We start from the raw sequence: 20,996 nt of genomic DNA on the forward strand, positions 1-20,996 counted from the left end.
TTTAGAAATCTAGGCTGCCGAGAACTGGCCTAAATACTTTAACATTTCCGAACTTACTGGTATTTCAAAAAATGCAGCGGTGAGAAGTATTCACGACGAACATTGTTGGAGAAGAAGAATCAAGAAAATGCCTATACCTGCCCCCTCCTGCACCAATGCTGATAATGTAGTAGATATAGAGACAATAAATGTGCCGAGAAAGAGTTGTAGAAAAAAATGTATGCTAATCATTACGGTATTCATGTGCATTATGAGTGTAATAGCACCGATATCAGTAGTCCTGATATTATGGTATTTAGAGGAAATACATCCAATAGGCGTGTTGTTGCCTATTAGGAATGTTTCTGTCACCAAGAGCCCAGTCCATGTAATCTCTTATACATTGTCCACAATGCAAGAAAGACATAGGGAATGGTATGGGAATAACACGTTACTTCTGATAATGAAAATGACACATGCAATCTTGAGAAAAAAACAATTGTTGGGTGTGCACCCACATACCACAACATGGTTGAAAGGGAATAGGCTGATATGTACAGCCATTGCTGTTAAGTTCAGCATGTTATGCATCATTAAACGCATTATATTACGGGAAATGGAAAAGAGTGAAACGGGTCGATTAGATAAGACAAACATTAATGAATTTGAAGAAATGGTAATGAAACCTGTTGGCTGCTCTATATTTCACAGAACAAGAATGATAACACCGATAGTAACTCCACAAGATAGATTAAATGTGCCATTTAAATCATCTGTAATCACGTTTCACATGAACCAGCTAGGAAGTAAAGACACAGTGCCCCCTTCATATACGATAAATTACAGTCCTCGAACTGTTACATTTTGTTTACGAAAGAAAGGCTCCTATTCAGTAGGAACATATAATAGGTGCATGAATATTGCAGTCCGTGAGAGAGAAGAACCAGTATATGTAGGTGACCCTGTCTACTTTATATTTGGGGAAAAAGCTTTTTCATGGTTGCCTAGAAATTGGGTAGGTACCTGTTACTTGGGGATCCTTTTTCCGGGAGTCAAACTGTCTAGGTCGAGGCCACGACGAGAGGAGGGAGGATTAATAGCAGAAGATCTAGCAAAATCATTCATACCATTTTGGGGCCAGGCAATTGATTTGTATAATACAAGACAATTGTCCAGAATTTTAGAAAGAACAATAAATGGAGCAACTGACCTATTGTATAATATGACTCTGGAGGAAAAAGCAATTAGGTTAATGACACTTCAAAACAGAATGGCTCTTGATATAATTTTGGCTGACCGGGGAGGTGTTTGCAAAATCGTGGGGTCATTGTGTTGCGTATTTGTGAGCGACTCCTCCCCTACGATTTTTGAGGCAATAAAAAAGTTACATGTCCTGAGTTCCGACCTCCACCCCCCCAGCAGATAGTTGGGAGCTGAACATAAGCTCCTGGTTTTGGGAATTAGTACGCTCATGGGGATGGAAATTGGCTGCAATATTAGCAGCAGTCCTTGGAATCTTCCTAACATGATGTTGTTGCATATACGGTCTACCAATAATTTGCACTGAAGTAAGTGATGAATGCATACACATGGTGACACAAAAAAGAACTCCCAAAGGAAATACAATCACGAAACACGAAATGCAGACTGTGAAGGAATTGATGGCTCTTAATATTGATGATGAAGATGACGATTATAGCAGTATGCAGAGTTCAGAATCAGACACATGGTCAGAGGAAGACGTGATGTATGGTTGATGCGTTTGGCTTACGGCCAAGAGGAGGGTTTGTTAGTCTAGAAAATACCCTACCATAGCATAGACGATATATTATGTTGGCCGCAAACCAACCGCATCGTATGACTAGCATCGTCAGTACAGGATTGTCAGTATAACCAGAGCGTCCATTTTGAACACTAGAATTTGCCATTTTGCAATTTTGCTTTTCCTCGCTTCTGTTCAAATGCTTTGCTAAAAGTGAATTCTATTTCGTTCCGCTCATGTAGAGAGCAAGGCCACGAGTTACATGTTGAGAGACTAGCCCAGACAGCGATGCACTGGTTTCCTTCCTCCCTCCCTCACAAGTCCTTGGAAGTAAGCAGAAAGGCATTTAATCACTAAGCAGGTTCCAGCTAGTCTCGCTGGAACGTTAGAAACTGTAGAAATAGGCAATTCATGGCTTGAATTATACTCTTTTGCGGCCCCCCCCCTTTCCTGGGCCCTGCTAGACCGAGCCGACCTCTAACTCACAAATAGAAACCAAGCGATAGAAAGGCTTGGAATGTGTCTCTCCTACGAACACAGCTTGCTTGCAGAACAAGAGCACCATGTTCTTGGTAACAAAGAATGGTGTCTGCACTTTGGAAGATTGCAAATGTTGTTGAATAAATGTCTTTGAGGGTGTCACATTCGTCATAATTGTCAATCATCGAACCATTGCAAAGAAAGATACATTATGGGCGGTTTTGGATGTGTCACTACTGATAATATGATGGTCATTTTGTATATATATAACTGATGTAAATTGCTCGCTCTCTTGCGTCCCACGAGGTCTGGGTGACACACGTTGCGGGGCGTGAGACCCAGTCGGCTGACTGAGACTATTTGCTTTGCAATGAACCCTAGATTTTGGGAATTGAACCTCGTGTCTGGCGTATCAGTTCGTGTGTGATGATTGTGCCTTGTTTCCATGCACGAGGGTCCCCTAGGGGCCACGTCAGATGGTAAGATGTGATTGCATGAGAAACCCTTATGAAAATGCTTGTACTCTCTCAGGAACCTTCAAACGTTGATTATGCCCAGTTCCTCTAGAGTTCTTGCTGGAGTTGGTGCATTTCTAAAATCTGTGGGCGAGAGCGTCTTGTCCACATTTGGGTCGCGACCAGATTGAAATCCCCTCCAGAAATTAGGTCTCTGTGTGTAGTGGCCACAAGGATTGGGAGGAGCTCAGTTAAGAATTCATGCTGCTTTTCATTTGAGAAGTGTAGTCAGGCTAGCGTCACTGGATGGCCAGACAGGGTCACTTTCAAAAGGAGAACTCTACTATTAGGGTCTTTCTTCATGCCCCTTTTAAGAAAGGCACTCCCTCTGGCAATTGATTGCAGTGCCTATATTTCTGTCTGGGCAAGGGGCAAAGTTTTTTTCTTCTTTGGGAAGGCTCTATATCTCAATCGACCTTTGTCCAAGGAATTTGGTGTGTTTCTTGGGCAATAAAAATATTTACATCTCTTGTCCTGAGCCTCGATCTACTCTTAACAGGGAGATTTGGACCTGGGCATTGAGGGGGGCTCAAGATTTTAAAGATCTTCACCTCTTGGTTCAGGACCTGGGTAGTAAATGGGTGGGGGTGACTGAATCATAATACCATTGCAGGGGGTGAATTCCTTCCCAAGCCATCCCAGGGAGAAACAGATGACCATGTTGGGTTAAGTGTGATTAGAGCATGCGTGACAGTTGAGAACAAGTGCTAAAACAATAAAACATCCCACCTGAAACAGTTTTGAAAATCCTAATTCCCTTCTACACTGGGACAAGACTAACAAGGAAAAAGAATATCGTCATATTGGCTATGGGGGTGTCATAGGTGAGGCCCACATCCATATCATGCCCTACAGAGATTTTGGGCACCAGTTTCGTGGTAAGAACGGGTCAACTTCTGAGTTTAATCCTGGTGAGGCCGCAGCCTTGCTCTGGAGTTTTATTTTCTTAAACTTTATTTATTAAGCTTGACATTGCAACAGAGAACACAAGCCACATACAGATGGCCAATGAGTATACATTCTGTGTCCATGACAATGAAACACCAGTCGGGATGTCAATGGTCTCAAACAGAGGACAATCAGGTCATATAGGCTAAGCAGAGTTGGGTCTCGATGAAGCCAGATTGGCGCTCTCGTCTTCAGTATCAGTGGACAGGGAGGAGATATATAAACGGAGAGGAGCGACATATGTTCCTAGGTCTAGATGCTGTCCGCTGCAGGAGTGTCCAGCATTCTTCAGTGTCGGAGGCCCAGGTAATAACCCGGTGCCATTGAGCGTGCGTGGGGGCCCCAGGCCGAAGCCAACGCAGTAAAACACAGCGGGTCGCAAGAAGCAGACTTAAACCTGCCAGTTTCCTGTAGTGTCTTCCCAGCCTAGGAAATTCATGAAAAAGACATGTTAGTGGGGAAGGGTCAACCGTGCAATCTAACATTTCGGAAAGACGGGGGCACACCTCCCTCCAGAACTGGGACAGACGCGGGCACGATCACACCATTTGTATGTAATCTCCGTCATCAGATCTGCATCTCGGGCATGTGGATGGGCGGTCACGTAGCATGTGGTGAAGCCTTATTGGGGTGTAATGAAATCTGTGGAGTACCTTGAATTGGATCAGTTTGAAACGTGAATTAAATGAGACATTGTGGGTGTGGGCAGTGGGCACACATGTGATCCCAGCGCTGGTCAGATATTTCGATACCCATATCTCTACCCCATGAGTCTGAGTTTAGTGACTGGAGAGGCTGTCCCATCCTCGAGGGTGGTATATAGCCTGGAGACATTCCCCTTAAGGGCTGTAGTGTTTAGGATCTCTGACAGTATTGGGTCATCCGGAGGGATCGAGGGAAAGTTTGGAAATCTGTTCTTAAGTGAGCGGCGTAAGCCTGCATAGTGCAACCAGTGGGAGGGTCTGCCCCGGAAGGCCCCTGGAAGGTCAGACCATTCAGTAAAGATGCCCTGATCAAACACATCTCGGATCGTGGCTGCCCAACGTTGTGTTGTTGCCGCGTCTACTCGGGGAGATTCTGGGAAAAAATTCCAAAGGGGAGGTCCCTGTGAAAGGGGTGTGAGGTACCAGCCCATTTCCATATCTTACCTAGGACTAGGAGGGGAGTACTATAGAGCGGATGTCACCACCATCTGCAGCCAGGCGCTCAAGTTTGACATGCAAAGGCGGGTCAGTAGGTGCAAACCAGAACGATGCAAAATGGGCCTGAGCAGCTATCCAGCGCCTTTCAAAGTTAGAGGCGTTGAGTTTGCCCTTTGGCATTGGGATGGTTTGCGTTCTCAGTTTCAATCGGACCGCTCCGGAATGCCATAGGAAGGTGTTGATGGTTCGGGTCAGAGTTGCAAAGAATTCACGGCCAGGCCATAGAGGAACATTCAAAAATCTATACAAGAGTTGGGGGCAATACCACCATCTTGAGGATGGCGATCTTGCCAGCCAGGGAGATCAGTAGATTAGCCCAGCCCATGCACTTTCGGACAAGGGTGGCCAAATACTTCCCGAAGATGGCTTCATATAGAGCATTTTGCTTCAGCGAGATCATCACTCCCAGATAGGTAATCTCGGTCTGCGCCCACTTGAATCCATGAGGGTCGAAGGGGGTGGGGGTGTGGTGGCCTCCGTCAGTGGGAAAAAAAAGATTTGGTGCAATTTATTTGGACGCCTGACAGTTCACCAAAGTGTATGATGTCTTCCATTCTGGGGCCAAGTTAGGCTCAGGGGAGCACATGAAAAGGGCCGCATCATCCGCATAGAGAGAGATGACCTCAGGGGGACCTGACAACCGTATTCCTCTATGTGCATGTTGGCTTATCCTGTCGGCCAGTGGTTCGATGACTAGACAACCCTGTCTCGTGCCTCTGGCTATCGGGAATTGGGTCGAGCATAGGCCTTCGGTGTGAACTCTAGCAACAGAGGAGGCATATAGGAGTTTGACGCAGGATCTGTAGTTCGGACCAAAGTTGCATTTCTCAAGCACCTGCCATAGGAACTTCCACGAGACAGAGTCGAAGGCTTTCTGCATATCGAGGGTAGCCGCGACTGCTTGCGCACTAGGATCGATCCGGGCCAGTATGTTGAATAGGCGGCGCAAATTAAGAGACGTGGAACGACCAGGGATGATTCCTGACTGGTCTGGATGAATAATATGACAGATAGGGGGCCAATCTCAGGGCCAGTACCTTAGCGTAGATTTTAACATCACAGTAAATAAGCGAGAGGGGGCGATAAGAGCCACATGAGTGTGGGGTTTGCCTGGTTTTAGTAGTACCGTTAATATTGCTTCGCAAAGAGATGGTGGAAGGATACCCGTATCGCATGCCGTGCTCCATACGGCGGTCAATTGTGGGACTGTCAACGGCTCTGAAGTAGTTAAACACTGGTGTCAGTCATACTGGCAGGTGCCTGGGAGGTAAGGCTTGTGGTATGCTCATATGGATATCGCCTCAGGTAGGGTAGCGGACCCGCCACGTCGGATGAGGTGCGTGTCTCAGAGCAGCAGCCGCCCCTCACCCACCGGGCCCAGGGATTCCTGCCACTCCAGTTCCTGCCAGTCCGCTCCTTGTGGAGGCGGTAGTGCGGGTCGTAGCCAGGAGGCCGGACGGCAATCCCAGAGCGGCTCCTCCTCCCCGATAGAACCTTCCCAGAAGCCGCCAGTTGAACGGTGTCTGGTGGGAGGCTATAGAAGGCAGTTGACAGGTTTTTAGGAAAAACCGCGGCACCACTTCAGCAAATTTTGATGATTAGGATATTCCCCAGTACGGAGCTCACGCTCAGGCGGCCATACTGCTCAGGTGCAACAGCAGCCCCTAGTGCCTCTCGCAGCTGCCTTTGCCCTCTTGATCTTGTAGCTGTGGTCCAGCCTGATTTTCAGGGCGGATGTTCATTCTGGTCGCAGGAAAAGGCGAGGGTGTACGTGAGTCTGGGTACATTAGTAGCGTTGTTTTGAGGGGATTGGGTCCTCCGACGTATTCCATATCTATGACAGGTAATGTCCACAGCTGTGCTGCTTCGGAAAATCTTTTGCGTCTGCGTCCTGCATCGATGACGTCGATGCGCCGTCCCCGAGGACTTCCTCCGACGGCCGACATCACCCGATGTGATAAGTAGGACGCACGACGCCCATAGCCTCAGTTCCGTTTTTTCCGCAAACTTGTTCGCTTCGTGAATCTCGGTACGCCTCGACTCGTTGGAGTTACTGTTTTCTTTCTCGGTTCGTTGAACCTGTTCAGTTTGTTTGTGGCAATGTCTTTTTCATCTTCGACCCTGCGTCTGGGCTTCAAGAACTGCAGGGACTGTGGGTCCAAGATGTCGGTCACGGACTCGCACAACGTCTGCGTCTGGTGCCTCGTGGAGGCTCACGATACGGACGACTGTGTCGACTGCCAGTCGCTCACTGTGAAGGCCTTGCGAGAACGCAAGAAGAAACTGTTGGTAGGTCGGGTGTCTAAGCCCCGGAAGTCGAGGTCTACGGGGCTTTCGACCGATGACTCGAGGGGTGACTCTCCGTGTAGTCGTCGGAAGTCCGGTGGGTCTCGCCACTCCTCCGCCTCTTCTAGGCATTCCAGGAAGCACCGGCATAGGTCCACGTCCCCGTCCTCTTCCGAGGACTCCGCCCGTCGGCGGGTCGCTTATCCCTCCATACAAGCGACACCGGAGGAATGGGCTTCCTTCGGGAAGCAGATGCTAACGATTCTGAAATCGCAAGGGGAACCGGTCCGTCTGCGCCTCTGAGTGGGGTCGGTCGGCACCGGTCGAGAGACACCGCCGTACGCCTTCGGGCTCGGGTGGTCGGCACGGCTCGCTCGGACAAGGGTAGCCGTTCTCGCCATGCCCGTTCCAGGTCCCGGTCCTCGACGCGCTCGAGACCGCGTGATCCTGTGCCGTCTTTGAAGAAGACATCAACGATTACTCTAGAGGTTCCGTCTTCGAGGGGGTCGGCGACGCCGTCGGCGCCCAGGCTGTCGAGAGACACACTCGGAACTCCAGCTTCGAGGACTGTGTCGACGCCGCCGAGGCTGGAGGCGTTGCAGCTGACGTCGACGCCAATTCGCTCGACGTCGACGCCTTTTCTGTCGACGCCGACTCGCTCAGCACCCTCGACGCCTTTTCTGTCGGCACCGACTCGCTCGCGCCCTCGACGCCTTTCGGGGCTGTGGTGTTGGAGTGGCCCCGTGGCACAGGGTTTGCCCCTAAAAAGGCTATGGCTAAGGTCCGGCACTGCTTTGGTCCGCAAAGGTCTTCCTCTTCCCGCCTGGAGTACATTTCAGAGGGTGATGAAGGCTCTGATGGCGGTCTGGTTCCGGTTCCGGTTCCGGATGAACTTTTCTCGGGCCATAGTCAGTTTGATGACCTGAGGCAGTCACTGCATGATGCCAGTGGATTGGACACCTCTCCGGAGGTGGAGTTTTGTCGGCCGGAGCCTGGCACTCATGCCGATTCGTCATATCGGCGCATTATGTCTCGGGTTACTGAGTACTTGGGTTGGTCGGCTCCCCCAGGGGAGTTCGTTCAGGATGATCTCACGGACATCCTTGATCTCGGTCCACCCACTGACCCGGTTTTGCCTTTTGATATGGCTTTGCAGAGAAGGGTGGCGGCGGCTTGGACTGATCCGGAGAGTCTCCCGGCAGTGGGCAAGTCTTTGTCGCGAAAATACCGTCCAGCCAGTAACGACCCCTGCTACTTGTCTAGGCACCCCACCCCGGAGAGTTTGGTGGTGCAGACGGCTACGGCCCCGGCAAAGCAAGCGTCGTATCCTACCATCCCTCCGGATAGGGACGACAAACGTTTTGACGATTGGGTGAAGAAATTGTTTTATTCTGGGGGTATGGCGCTTCAGGCGGCCAACTCCATATGTGCCTTGTCTCGTTTCACACATACTCTGTGGAACTGTGTTGCATTAGAGGCTGATCATATTCCCAAAGGGGACGAACGGGATGGTTTCCTTGCTGTGGTTCAGGATGGCAAGAATGCCATGTGTGAGGCCGTTCAGTCGGGTTTGGACTTGGCGGATTGTGTCAGCCGGTCCATGGCGGCGAGCACCGTAATGCGCAGGTTTGCGTGGTTGAGGAAGTCTGGGTTCGCTCCTGATGTGCAGTCCCGGCTCCTCAACATGCCCTTTGACGGTGAACACCTTTTTGGCAGCAAGGCTGACGAGAGCCTTGAGAGGTTGCAGACCTCCAAAGCTGCAGCGAAGTCGTTGGGCGTTGCAGTTCGCCAGCCTCCGCCTTTTTGTCCTAGGGGACAGCAATGGAGGGGAGGTTCCTTTCGCTATTACTCGTCCTTCAGTAAAGCAAGAGGAGCTAGCAGTCAAAGAGGCCATCGTAAGAGTGCCAGAGGTGGAAACAAAGGTACTCGAGGTGCCAAGGCCGCTCGGGCGGTTGCCTCTTTGCCCTCAGACAACGCCGCAGCTGCTACCACTCAGTCATGAGGCCAGGTCCCATGGTTCGCCGACTGGGGGAAGGCTGGCGCAGCATCTTGTAGAGTGGCAAGCCATTACTTCAGATGTGTGGGTTCTGGAGATCATAACCCACGGCTACTGTCTTCCTTTTCGGCAGAGGCCTCGCGACAATCCACCAGGGAACCTCTCTTTGAAGAGTCCAGATCCGCTCCTTGCGCAGGAAATTCACGCCCTGCTGGAGAAAGGCGCCATAGAACTGGTGCCTGTAGCGGAGAGGAACAAGGGATGGTATTCCCCTTATTTTTTGATTTCAAAGAAAGACGGGGGATTGAGACCCATCATGGACTTGCACGGTTTGAACAAACTCCTCAGGAAGGACAAGTTCAAGATGGTGACTCTTTCTCAAGTCCTCCAGGCCCTTCAACTTCAGGACTGGTTGGTGTCTCTCGACCTCAAGGATGCTTACTTCCATGTGCCGATCCATCCCAAGCACAAGAAGTACCTGAGGTTCGCGGTTGGCGACTCGCACTTTCAGTTTCGGGTCCTGCCGTTCGGATTGACCTCCGACCTGAGGGTTTTCACCAAGCTCATGGTGGTGGTGGCAGCGCATCTCAGGAAAGTGGGTATTCACGTCTACCCCTACCTGGACGATTGGTTGATCAGGGGGAGCTCTCCAGAGCAAGTCCTGGATCATCTGTCCGTCACCTGCCACTCCCTTCACAGGCTGGGCTTCTCCTTCAATTTAAAGAAGTCCCATTTGACACCAACGCAGCGGCTCCAGTACATCGGAGCAGTGCTCGATACGTCCCTGGGGCAGTGTTTTCCTCCTCAGGTGAGGGCTCTTCACATTCAGCAGATGGTGCACAGGTTTCAGTTTGCCCAGACTCTCCCAGCATCCGAGTTCTTGAGACTGCTCAGCCTCATGGCATCCTGCATTTTTCTGGTGCCAGAGGCTCATCTGTAGATGAGATCTTTGCAGTGGGCACTCAAGCTCCACTGGTCTCAGTCCTTCGGCAGGCTGTCGGACCCTGTTCAGGTGGCGCCCTCGGTAGCCCGGGACCTTCTGTGGTGGGCCGTCGAGGGCAATCTGATGAAGGGTGCCCTATTTTGGCTGCCCTGGCCGGAGGTGACGATCGTGACGGACGCATCCCTCACGGGATGGGGAGCTCATGCCAACGAGCTGACAGTCAGCGGTCGTTGATCTCCGTCGGAGTCCAGGCTCCATATCAATCTGTTGGAGCTGAGGGCCGTCAGGCTAGCCCTGAAGGCTTTTCTGCCGACTGTGCGCGGGAAGAGTGTCCTGATTCTGACGGACAACACGGTGGCCATGCACTACCTCAACAAAAAGGGGGGGCGGGGCAGGGTCACTTCCGCTGTGCAGGGAGGCGATGCAGCTCGAGTTCTGGGCTATCCAGCAGGAATTTTCGATCTCGGCAGTTCATCTGGCCGGAGATGACAACGAGATGGCGGACGCTCTGAGCAGGCAGAGCACGATCTCTCACGAGTGGGAGCTGGCTCAGGAGATTCTCCTGGAGATCTTCGCCCTTTGGGGGACCCCTCAAGTGGATCTCTTCGCCTCCAGTCTGAACCGGAAGTGCGAAAGGTTTTGCTCGCAGGAATTTCCTCCAAAAGGAGCCTTAGAAGACGTGCTCGTGGTGGAGTGGTCATTCCCACTGCTGTACGCGTGTCCTCCACTCCCCGTCATCCCGCAAGTGTTGCGGAGGTTACGGAGGTTCGGTTCCTGGATGATCCTCATTGCTCCGGCGTGGGCCGGAGGACGTGGTACCCGGACCTTCTAGACTTGTCCATCTGCCCTCCACGTCGTCTTCCCTACCGAGACGATCTGCTCTCACGGGAGGGGGGTCAGGTTCTCCATCCAGAGGTCAGATCCCTCAATCTTCACGCTTGGCTTCTGAAAGGTTGAGGTAGAAGGATTGGGACCTCCCTGAAGACGTGATGGAGGTGTTGCTCTCGGCCAGGCGGCCGGCAACTAAGTCTCTGTACCGTTGCCGTTGGAGAAAGTTCTGCGACTGGTGCAGAGTTCAGAATATGGATCTGTTTGAATGCGACATTCCCATGGTTTTGTCTTTTTTGCTTTCTTTGGCTCACAGGGGCTTGCAAGTGGGGAACCATTAAAGGTTACCTGGCGGCGCTGTCCATATTAAAGCGCTCGTCTGAAGAGTGTTCCTATTTTAAGATTCCTTTAATTTTGCAGTTTTTGAAAGGGCTCACTAATGTGTTCCCTCTGTCACCTTTTCTGGTGCCAGGTTGGGATTTGAACCTTGTTCTTAAGTTTCTTATGGGTGCTCCGTTTGAGCCTTTACATTCTTGCCCTTTGAGGCTGTTAACTCTGAAAACAGTGTTTTAGTTGCGGTTACTTCCGCTCGCAGAGTGAGTGAGTTACAGGCACTTTCAGTTAAGCCACCCTTCACTGTATTTCACAAGGACAGGGTTGACCTTAGAGTTCGTCCTTCTTTTCTTCCGAAGGTGGTTTCGGATTTTCATTTGAGCCAGAAGGTTATTCTTCCGGCGTTCTATCCTCCTCCACATCCTGGTAAGGAAAAGAGAGGCTCCATATGCTTGATCCTAGGAGAGCGTTGAGCTTTTATATCTCGCGCATGTCCCGGGTCAGAGTGGACGATCAACTTTTCATTGGTTACGCTGGAAAGCGTTTGGGACAAGCTGTGACGAAACAGACTTTGTCTTGTTGGATTATTTTAGCTATCTCCGAGTGTTACCGCTTGGCGGGTAAGGACCCTCCGGCTGGCCTTCGAGCCCATTCTACCAGAGGAGTGGCTGCGTCTACTGCCCTGCAGAGGGCTGTTCCTATTCGTCACATCTGTGATGCAGCCACGTGGGCTTCAGTACATACTTTTGTACATCACTATTCCCTCGATTCCATCAGGGGGCAAAATCTGGCCTTTGGCAAGGCAGTTCTCTATTCCGCAATTTGATTGGGCATGCTAAATTTGTATTCTAAATTCTTTCCCACCTCCTTGCTTGGTACTGCTTTGGGAGTCTGTCATAGATATGGAATACGTCGGAGGACCCAATCCCCTCGAAGAACAAGTTACTTTCTTACCTGGTAACGTTCTTTCGATGGGATGGTCCGACGACGTGTTCCATATCGCTCCCTCCCTGCCTTCCCCGCTGCAGAATTTCTTTTGGGATTGTAGCTTGCGTTCCGCAAGGCCTTGTGTGTCAGACTGGCAGAAAACTGGTGGCACACGTTCTCGGAAAAAACTATAACTGCGGCTATGGGCGTTGTGCGTCCTACTTATCACATCGGGTGACGTCGGCCGTCGGAGGAGGTCCTCGGGGACGGCGCATCGACGTCATCGACGCAGGACGCAGACGCCAAAATGTTTCCGAAGCAGCACAGCTGTGGACATTACCTGTTATAGATATGGAATACGTCGTCGGACCATCCCAGAACTCTTCTTTTACCCAGGGTGGATGGTGCAAGGTCCTGTAGAAACATTATTTGCGACCCGCTGTAAACCACCTTTGAGGATGCTCTGGCAGCGGCCATGATGTCGTCCTTTTATTTGGTAGTAGTGAGCCCTTGTCAAGACATCCGGAATCGGATTGTTTCGGAACTGCATGTATGAGTACAGTCTCTGCGTTTGGTCCTGCTCAATATCATCACCCTCAGATACACGATGGAGAGTTTTAAACAGGTCAAGAACATGGGCTTTAAGCTCTGAATAATGAATTTGTGAGGGAATACCTCAGACGTATGTTCTTTCTTCTCAATCTCTTTTCTGAATCCTCCTTCCTCTGGAGTATTAAGGGGCTTCTGACTTCCAGCCCGTGCACCCTGTTGGTCCGTTGAGAGAACTTGTACGTTTATTTTTCCCACATATTGTTTTCCAGGTTGTCAATGCGAAATTTGACAGAGCCGATATACTTGTCAATTACAGCCACCTTCTGTGAGATCTCGGGCAATGGAGTCCTTAATTTCCTTTTTGATCTCTGACAACATTTGAAGGTGGTCTGACTTTGTGGCAGATGCTACCATTTCACCCTTACTCTCCCCATCTCCGAGGTCAGAGTGGCCATAGGTGAAAGATTGGGATTTTAAAGGGCTCTGAATGGCTACTTATTTTTGTCATTAATTTGACACTCACTGATTATGTAATGCGCTATGTTTTGAAATGCATTTTGATGACTATGGTATGCAGAATTGGTAGGCTGTCTTTGCGGTGTATAAACTGCATACACTGTCCAGATGCTTATTTGAAAATATAAGGCAGATATGCGGTATCGCTGACCATGTTTGTGGAAATGTCATGAATCAGATGTTCATGTCACTTGAGTAGTAATCCATGTTCTTTAGTTTAATAGCAAGTGTTCTTGTTTTTGTAGCCGCCAAAGAATCACAGATGATTGAAAGGGAGAAGAAAGCAAAACTGCAGTATGAAAAGCAAATGGAAGAAAGGCACAGAAAAATGGAAGGACAAAAACTGAAAGAGGAGCAGCGAAGAGCAGCAGTAGAAGAAAAAAGGAAAATAAAAACAGAAGAGGAAAAGGTGTCTAATACAGTACTTGTTAAACCTTTAAAAGGTTCATATTGTTACATTTCGAATGCTTTTGTATTATCGAAGAAATCATTTGAATTGATACATTACTGTAGAATAATCGCTGCTAGTCGAGCACATCCCAGAAAACCTAAATGACTACATTAGAACTGCAAAATCAAATCGGTTTCAAACTACTTTATTTTCCAAATAAAACCACAAATCAGATCACTGTCACGACTGGCATCCCACGTGAACTGATGCTGCATCTTCTCAATAGATCAGCCAGAAGGGTTTAGGGTCACTACTCCTCTGTTGGAGCAAAAGGTATAACAGGAGGAATGATGCCAGACTCTCTCCCTCCGAGGCTGCAAAGAAAGTATATTAGTAAAGTAAAAGCACACCGTTCTTTTACTACTTCCCCTATTAGTGTTGCTTAACTGCAATATACAGTGGACAGGTGGAAGAGGGAAAAGGGGCAAGGCAGGATTGCCCGACTGCAGTGACAAATGAAAAAACAATAGCGAGCCCAGTGTTAACAGAAAAGGATGTAAAGACTTAACCCTAGGAGGCATGAGGACGCACTAACTAGGAAAATGAACACACCAAATCTCAAGCAAAAAAATTGAAAACTGATCCAAAGGCAATCCAAAAACTATCCATGTGTCAGTTGTCCAATAAATGTTATTTCATATTTGCATAGTGCCTACTGCAATTGCTATGGCTTCGAAGCGCTGCAGAGTGGAAGGCCCTAGTAGTCTGTGCACACATGAAAATAAAGAGCATTACATTGCATGCAAATAGTAATTAGAATTGCTCTTTGAAAGAAATGACTTGCTAAGCGCGCACTACCATAAATTGAAAAGGTTAGTGTGATGAATAAAGTGTGAATATACATAAGATTGAATAATCAAAGTCCATGGGCACCAGTAATTTATTATTACACAATGTCAGCTGACACGTGTTTCGACAAAAAAGTCGTTCTCAAGGCTGACATGATGAACAGATGAATCATTGTAGTCCAATGTAAACAAATGAATTCAAATTGGAAAGACATCACACACATTGAAATAAAAAGGAAATAAAATATGTAATAGAAAACATAAGAGGTTCACATACCACGTTCATGAGGATGAATACAGGAGTTGCGGGGAGGAAACAGAAGAAGACAACAATACATATTCCTTAATTATCTGAATGTATTGGTTTACAAATCATCATATATATTTGTAATGTGCTTGGAAAACATGTCAGGCACTAGACATGCACGTACAACACCTCAGAGTGACATTTCGACAAATGAACCCAAAATTGGTGTACATATGGATAGTAATTGAGTAGATCCAAAAACTGCTCCTAACTAAAGGCTAATATGTTGGTTAATATACACAAGTGAAGAATATTATTATTATGAAGTGACGACTCGAGATATAAAATGGCAATCCTGAATAAGGAGCATCGTGAATGTGTGGGGTACACATAACTTAGTGGAGTGATGGGAGTCACTTGATCAAGTTTCGTGCATGGATATAGTGTGATATCCAAATAAACCGGGTCTCACCAATCTTCTTAGAACTCAATAAACAGCAGGTCAAGTCACGTGTTTAATTAAAAAATGAATCACAAATCTGTTAGTTCAATAACGTTTTTTGAATAAGATCTAATAGCAATAACCAAGACAAAATTAAAGAACCAATGTTCATATGCGCCTAATTATGCATCTAATTGTTCCTGAATGTACAATATGAAAAAATGTATAAAATCCATAAGTGCTCACCATCCAGAGCTATCGTTATCTTGTTGTCCTGACTTAGATGTCATTCACAGTCCGAATTCCTTATCTCCCGTTGGGCAAAGAACGTATAAACGCATCCAGTCAGAGAAGGCGCCTTGTTAAAAGAATGCTTTCCATGCTACGCGATACACAGTAATATTGACTGTAAAAATAATTGCTCACCAATTACCAGGGCCCGATCCCTATCCCATGCCGTGCGAATACTTAGAGACGCGAACGCTGTTCCCATGGTGTTAAAAGCTTACAGCGTCGGAAATACAGAACCCTGATTGGTTCCAATTATATCAATACTGGACATGCGCGGAGTCCACGCCACTAATCTGTCGCGCATGCTATGAATTCGGCAAGTGACTTCACCATTACATACTTTATCATTGCGTGTGCTTCATCTGGGCGCATGCGTGTTGCCCGAATTCGTCAAGTAACTCAACATTGCGTACTGTCATTACGAGTGCTACGTGTTGGCGCATGCGTGTTACCATTGATGTGAAAAACAGTCACTCACTGCAAAACTATTTGTAAAATATTCAAAATGCTGGTATTCTTGATTTACTGATCTAGGGGTAGATAGTCACCTCCAAATGTGTCATTGAGGTTGCCGTCCATACATCCCAATGCCGGACAAATACTCCACATGGTATTATTCGTATCCAATGTGTGGCACAATGTTAATGTATTTTAATATAGAATTGGTATAACCACAGTAAAGCAACCCACTCCACTGAATACTAAACATGGAGGATGATTGTATGTTGAAAAATAATTATGGACATATCAAGAATGGCAGTAACTTAAAACATTCTAAAGGTAAAATAAACTGGAAATTACATAGTCAAAAATTCAAAAATTAATGAACCCATCATTAGGCCTCAAGAGTCAGAAAAATACATACATCTCATTATCCATGTTGAGACCTACTTGTGTACAGCGTAGTAAACAAATGTATTTAGATTCCAATTGTCTCATTTTAAGTGTGATATCACCCCCTCTTTTCCCTAACTTTGCTTTCATCAAACCTACAAAGCAGATGTTTTCTTTATTGTCCGTTTGGTGCTTAGGTTTCCAATGAATGGTGAGGGGCAGTCTCGGATCCTGACTGCCTAAACTCGTTAAATGCTCTCGAATCCTAATTCGTAATTGTCTGATAGTAGACCCAATATAGCTCTTTCCAAATGGCCCATTTCAATGCATATACAACATGCGTAGTTCGACAATTAATGAAATATCGAATCTGTATGTTAAGCCCATTGACTGTAGTGTATTGGGTGATATTACTGATTGCAAATTTGCACATCGAACAATTGCCACATTTGTGAAATCCTGTGGTTGGTGACAGCCATGTTCTGTTTTCACTGAGTGGATCACTTTTAATCTAAAAGAATGAGGGACTAACTTTATCCCGAATGGTTTTTGATCTGGTAAATATAATTTGAGGGGATTGGGTCCTCCGACGTATTCCATATCTATGACAGGTAATGTCCACAGCTGTGCTGCTTCGGAAAATCTTTGGCGTCTGCGTCCTGCGTCGATGAGGTCCATGCGCTGTCCCCGAGGACCTCCTCCGACGGCCGACATCACCCGATGTGATAAGTAGGAGGCACGACGCCCATAGCCTCAGTTCCGTTTTTTCTGCGAACGTGTTCGCTTCGTGAATCTCGGTACGTACGCCTCGACTCGTTGGAGTTACTGTTTTCTTTCTCGGTTCGTTGAACCTGTTGGGTTGTTTGTGGCAATGTTTTTCTCATCTTCGACCCCGCGTCCGGGCTTCAAGAACTGCGGGGACTGTGGGTTCAAGATGTCGGTCACGGACTCGCACAACGCTTGCCTCTGGTGCCTCGGGGAGGCCCACGATACGTGCCAGTCGCTCACTGCGAAGGCCTTGCGAGAACGCAAGAAGAAACTGTCGGAAGGTCGGGTGTCTAAGCCCCGGAAGTCGAGGTCTGCGGGGCTTTCGACCGATGACTCGAGGGGTGACTCTCCGTGTCGTCGGAAGTCCGGTGGGTCTCCTTCCAGCAGTCGGTCTCGCCACTCATCCGCCTCTTCTAGGCATTCCAGGAAGCGCCGGCATAGGTCGCCTTCACCGACCTCTTCCGAGGACTCCGCCCGTCGGCGGGTCGCTTATCCCTCCATGCAAGCGACACCGTAGGAATGGGCTTCCTACGGTAAGCAGATGCTAGCGATTATGGAATCGCAGGGCACCGGTCTGTCTGCGCCTCCGAGTGGGGTCGGTCGGCATCGGTCGAGAGACACCGCCCGTACACCTTTGGGCTCGGGTGGTCGGCACGGCTCGCGGGAGAGGTCCCGCTCGGACAAGGGTAGCCGTTCTTGCCATGCCCGTTCCAGGTCCCGGTCCTCGACACGCTCGAGACCGCGTGATCCTGTGCCGTCTTCAAAGAAGACGTCGACGCCTGTGGCGCCGAGGTCGTCGACGATTTTTCTCGAGGTTCTGTCTTCGAGGGGGTCGTCGGCGCCCAGGTTGTCGAGCGACACGCTCGGAGCTCCGGCTTCGAGGACTGTGTTGACGCCACCGATGCTGGAGGCGTTGCAGCTGACGTCGACGCCGATTCGCTCGACATCAATGCCTTTTCTGTCGGCGCCGACTCGTTCGGCGCCCTCGACGCCTTTCGAGGCAGTGGTGTCGGAGGGGCCTCGTGGCACGGGGTTTGCCCCTAAAAAGGCTGTCGCTAAGGTCCGCCACTGCTTTGGTCAGCAGGGGTCTTCCTCTCCCCGCCTGGAGTACATTTCAGAGGGTGATGAAGGCTCTGATGGCGGCCTGGTTCCAGTTACAGTTCCAGATGACCTTATCTCGGGCCATAGTCAGTTTGATGACCTGAGGCAGTCACTGCATGATGCCAGTGGACTGGACACCTGTCCGGAGGTGGAGTTTTGTCGGCCGGAGCCTGGCACTCATGCCGATTCGTCATATCGGCGCCTTATGTCTCGGGTTACCGAGTACTTGGGTTGGTCAGCTCCACCAGGGGAGTTCGTTCAGGATGATCTCACGGACATCCTTGATCTCGGTCCACCCACTGACCCGGTTTTGCCTTTTCTCCTGGGTGAGTCTCCCGGCAGAGGGCAAGTCTTTGTCGCGAAAATACCGTCCAGCCAGTAGGGACCCCTGCTACTTGTCTAGGCACCCCACCTCAGAGAGTTTGGTGGTGCAGGTGGCTACGGCCCTGGCAAAGCAGGCGTTGTATCCTACCATCCCTCCATATAGGGACGACAAACGTTTTGATAGCTGGGCGAAGAAAGTGTTTTCTTCTGGGGTTATGGCGCTTCAGGCGGCCAACTCCATATGTGCCTTGTCTTGTTTCACTCACACTCTGTGGAACTGTGTTGCATTAGCGGCTGATCATATTCCCGAAGGGGACGAACGGGATGGTTTCCTTGCTATGGTTCAGGATGGCAAGGATGCCATGTGTGAGGCCGTTCAGTCGGGTTTGGACTTGACGGATTGTGTCAGCCGGTCCATGGCGGCGAGCACCGTAATGCGCAGGTTTGCGTGGTTGAGGAAGTCTGGGTTTGCTCCTGATGTGCAGTCCCGGCTCCTCAACATGCCCTTTGACGGTTAACACCTTTTTGGCAGCAAGGCTGACAAGAGCCTTGAGAGGTTGCAGACCTCCAAAGCTGCAGCAAAGTCGTTGGGCGCTGCAGTTTGCCAACCTCCGCCTTTTCGTCCTAGGGGACAGCAATGGAGATGAGGTTCCTTTCGCTATTACTCGTCCTTCAGTAAAGCGAGAGGAGCTAGCAGTCAAAGAGGCCATCGTAAGAGTGCCAGAGGTGGAAACAAAGGTACTCAAGGTGCCAAGGCCGCTCGGGCAGTTACCTCTTTGCTCTCAGGCAACGCCGCAGCCGCTACCACTCAGTCATGAGGCCAGGTCCCATAGTACGCCGGTTGGGGGAAGGCTGGCGCAGCAACTTGTAGAGTGGCAAGCCATTACTTCAGATGTGTGGGTTCTGGAGATCATAACCCACGGCTACTGTCTTCCCTTTCGGCAGAGGCCTCACGACAATCCACCAGGGAACCTCTCTTTGAAGAGTCCGGATCTGCTCTTTGCACAGGAAATTCAAGCCCTGCTGGAGGAAGGCGCCATAGAACTGGTGCCTGTAGCAGAGAGGAAAAAGGGATAGTATTCCCCTTATTTTTTGATTTCAAAGAAAGATGGGAGGATTGAGACCCATCATGGACTTGCGTGGTTTGAACAAACTCCTCAGGAAGGACAAGTTCAAGATGGTGACTCTTTCTCAAGTCCTCCAGGCCCTTCAACTTCAGAACTGGTTGGTGTCTCTCGAGGATGCTTACTTCCATGTGCCGATCCATCCCAAGCACAAGAAGTACCTGAGGTTCGCGGTTGGCGACTCGCACTTTCAGTTTCGGGTCCTGCCGTTCGGATTGACATCCACCCTGAGGGTTTTCACCAAGCTCATGGTGGTGGTGGCAGCGCATCTCAAAAAAAGGGAGGATTCACGTCTACCCCTACCTGGACGATTGATCAGGGGGAGCTCTCCCGAGCAAGTCATGGATCATCTGTCCGTCACCTGCCACTCCCTTCACAGGCTGGGCTTCTCCCTCAATTTAAAGAAGTCCCATTTGACACCAACACAGCGGCTCCAGTACATCGGAGCAGTGCTCGACACATCCCTGGGGCAGTGTTTTCCTCCTCAGGTGAGGGCTCTTCACATTCAGCAGATGGTGCACAGGTTTCAGTTTGCCCAGACTCTCCCAGCGTCCGAGTTCTTGAGACTGCTCGGCCTCATGGCATCCTGCATTTTTCTGGTGCCAGAGGCTCGTCTGCGGATGAGATCTTTGCAGTGGGCGCTCAAGCTCCAGTGGTCTCAGTCCTCCGGCAGGCTGTCGGACCCTGTTCAGGTGCCGCCCTCGGTAGCCCGGGACCTTCTATGGTGGGCCGTCGAGGGCAATCTGATGAAGGGTGCCCCATTTTGGCTGCCCTGGCCGGAGGTGACGATCGTGACGGACACATCCCTCATGGGATGGGGAGCTCATGCCAACGAGCTGACAGTCAGCGGTCGTTGGTCTCTGTCGGAGTCCATACTCCATATCAATCTGTTGGAGCTGAGGGCCGTCGGGCTAGCCCTGAAGGCTTTTCTGCCGACTGTGCGCGGGAAGAGTGACCTGATTCTGACGGACAACACGGTGGCCATGCACTACCTCAACAAAAAGGGGGGGCAGGGTCACTTCCGCTGTGCAGGGAGGCAATGCAGCTCGAGTTCTGGGCCATCCAGCAGGAAGTGTCGATCTCGGCAGTTCATCTGGCCGGAAACAACGAGATGGCGGATGCTCTGAGCAGGCAGAGCACGATCTCTCACGAGTGGGAGCTGGCTCAGGAGATTCTCCTGGAGATCTTCGCCCTTTGGGGGACCCCTCAAGTGGATCTCTTCGCCTCCAGTGTCAACCGGAAGTGCGAAAGGTTTTGCTTGCAGGAATTTCCTCCAAAAGGAGCCTTAGGAGACGCGTTTGTGGTGGAGTAGTCATTCCCACTGCTGTACGCGTTTCCTCCAGTCCCCGTCATCCCGCA

General features: G+C 49.6%; 1 protein-coding gene across 11 annotated transcripts in view; it reads left to right on the forward strand.

Moving 5' to 3' along the window:
• Positions 1-20,996, forward strand: part of MAP7D3 (MAP7 domain containing 3) — a 1,453,570-nt gene that overhangs the window by 279,709 nt on the left and 1,152,865 nt on the right. For all 11 annotated transcript variants that reach the window (XM_069612805.1, XM_069612807.1, XM_069612812.1 and 8 more), the window contains one exon: positions 13,513-13,676. In XM_069612805.1, coding sequence (XP_069468906.1) covers positions 13,513-13,676 — 164 coding nt within the window. The remainder of the gene's footprint in view (positions 1-13,512; positions 13,677-20,996) is intronic.

This window comes from Ambystoma mexicanum, chromosome 5p (assembly GCF_040938575.1).
Source record: "Ambystoma mexicanum isolate Mex_15411 chromosome 5p, UKY_AmexF1_1, whole genome shotgun sequence".
Classification (NCBI taxonomy): Eukaryota; Metazoa; Chordata; class Amphibia; order Caudata; family Ambystomatidae; genus Ambystoma; species Ambystoma mexicanum.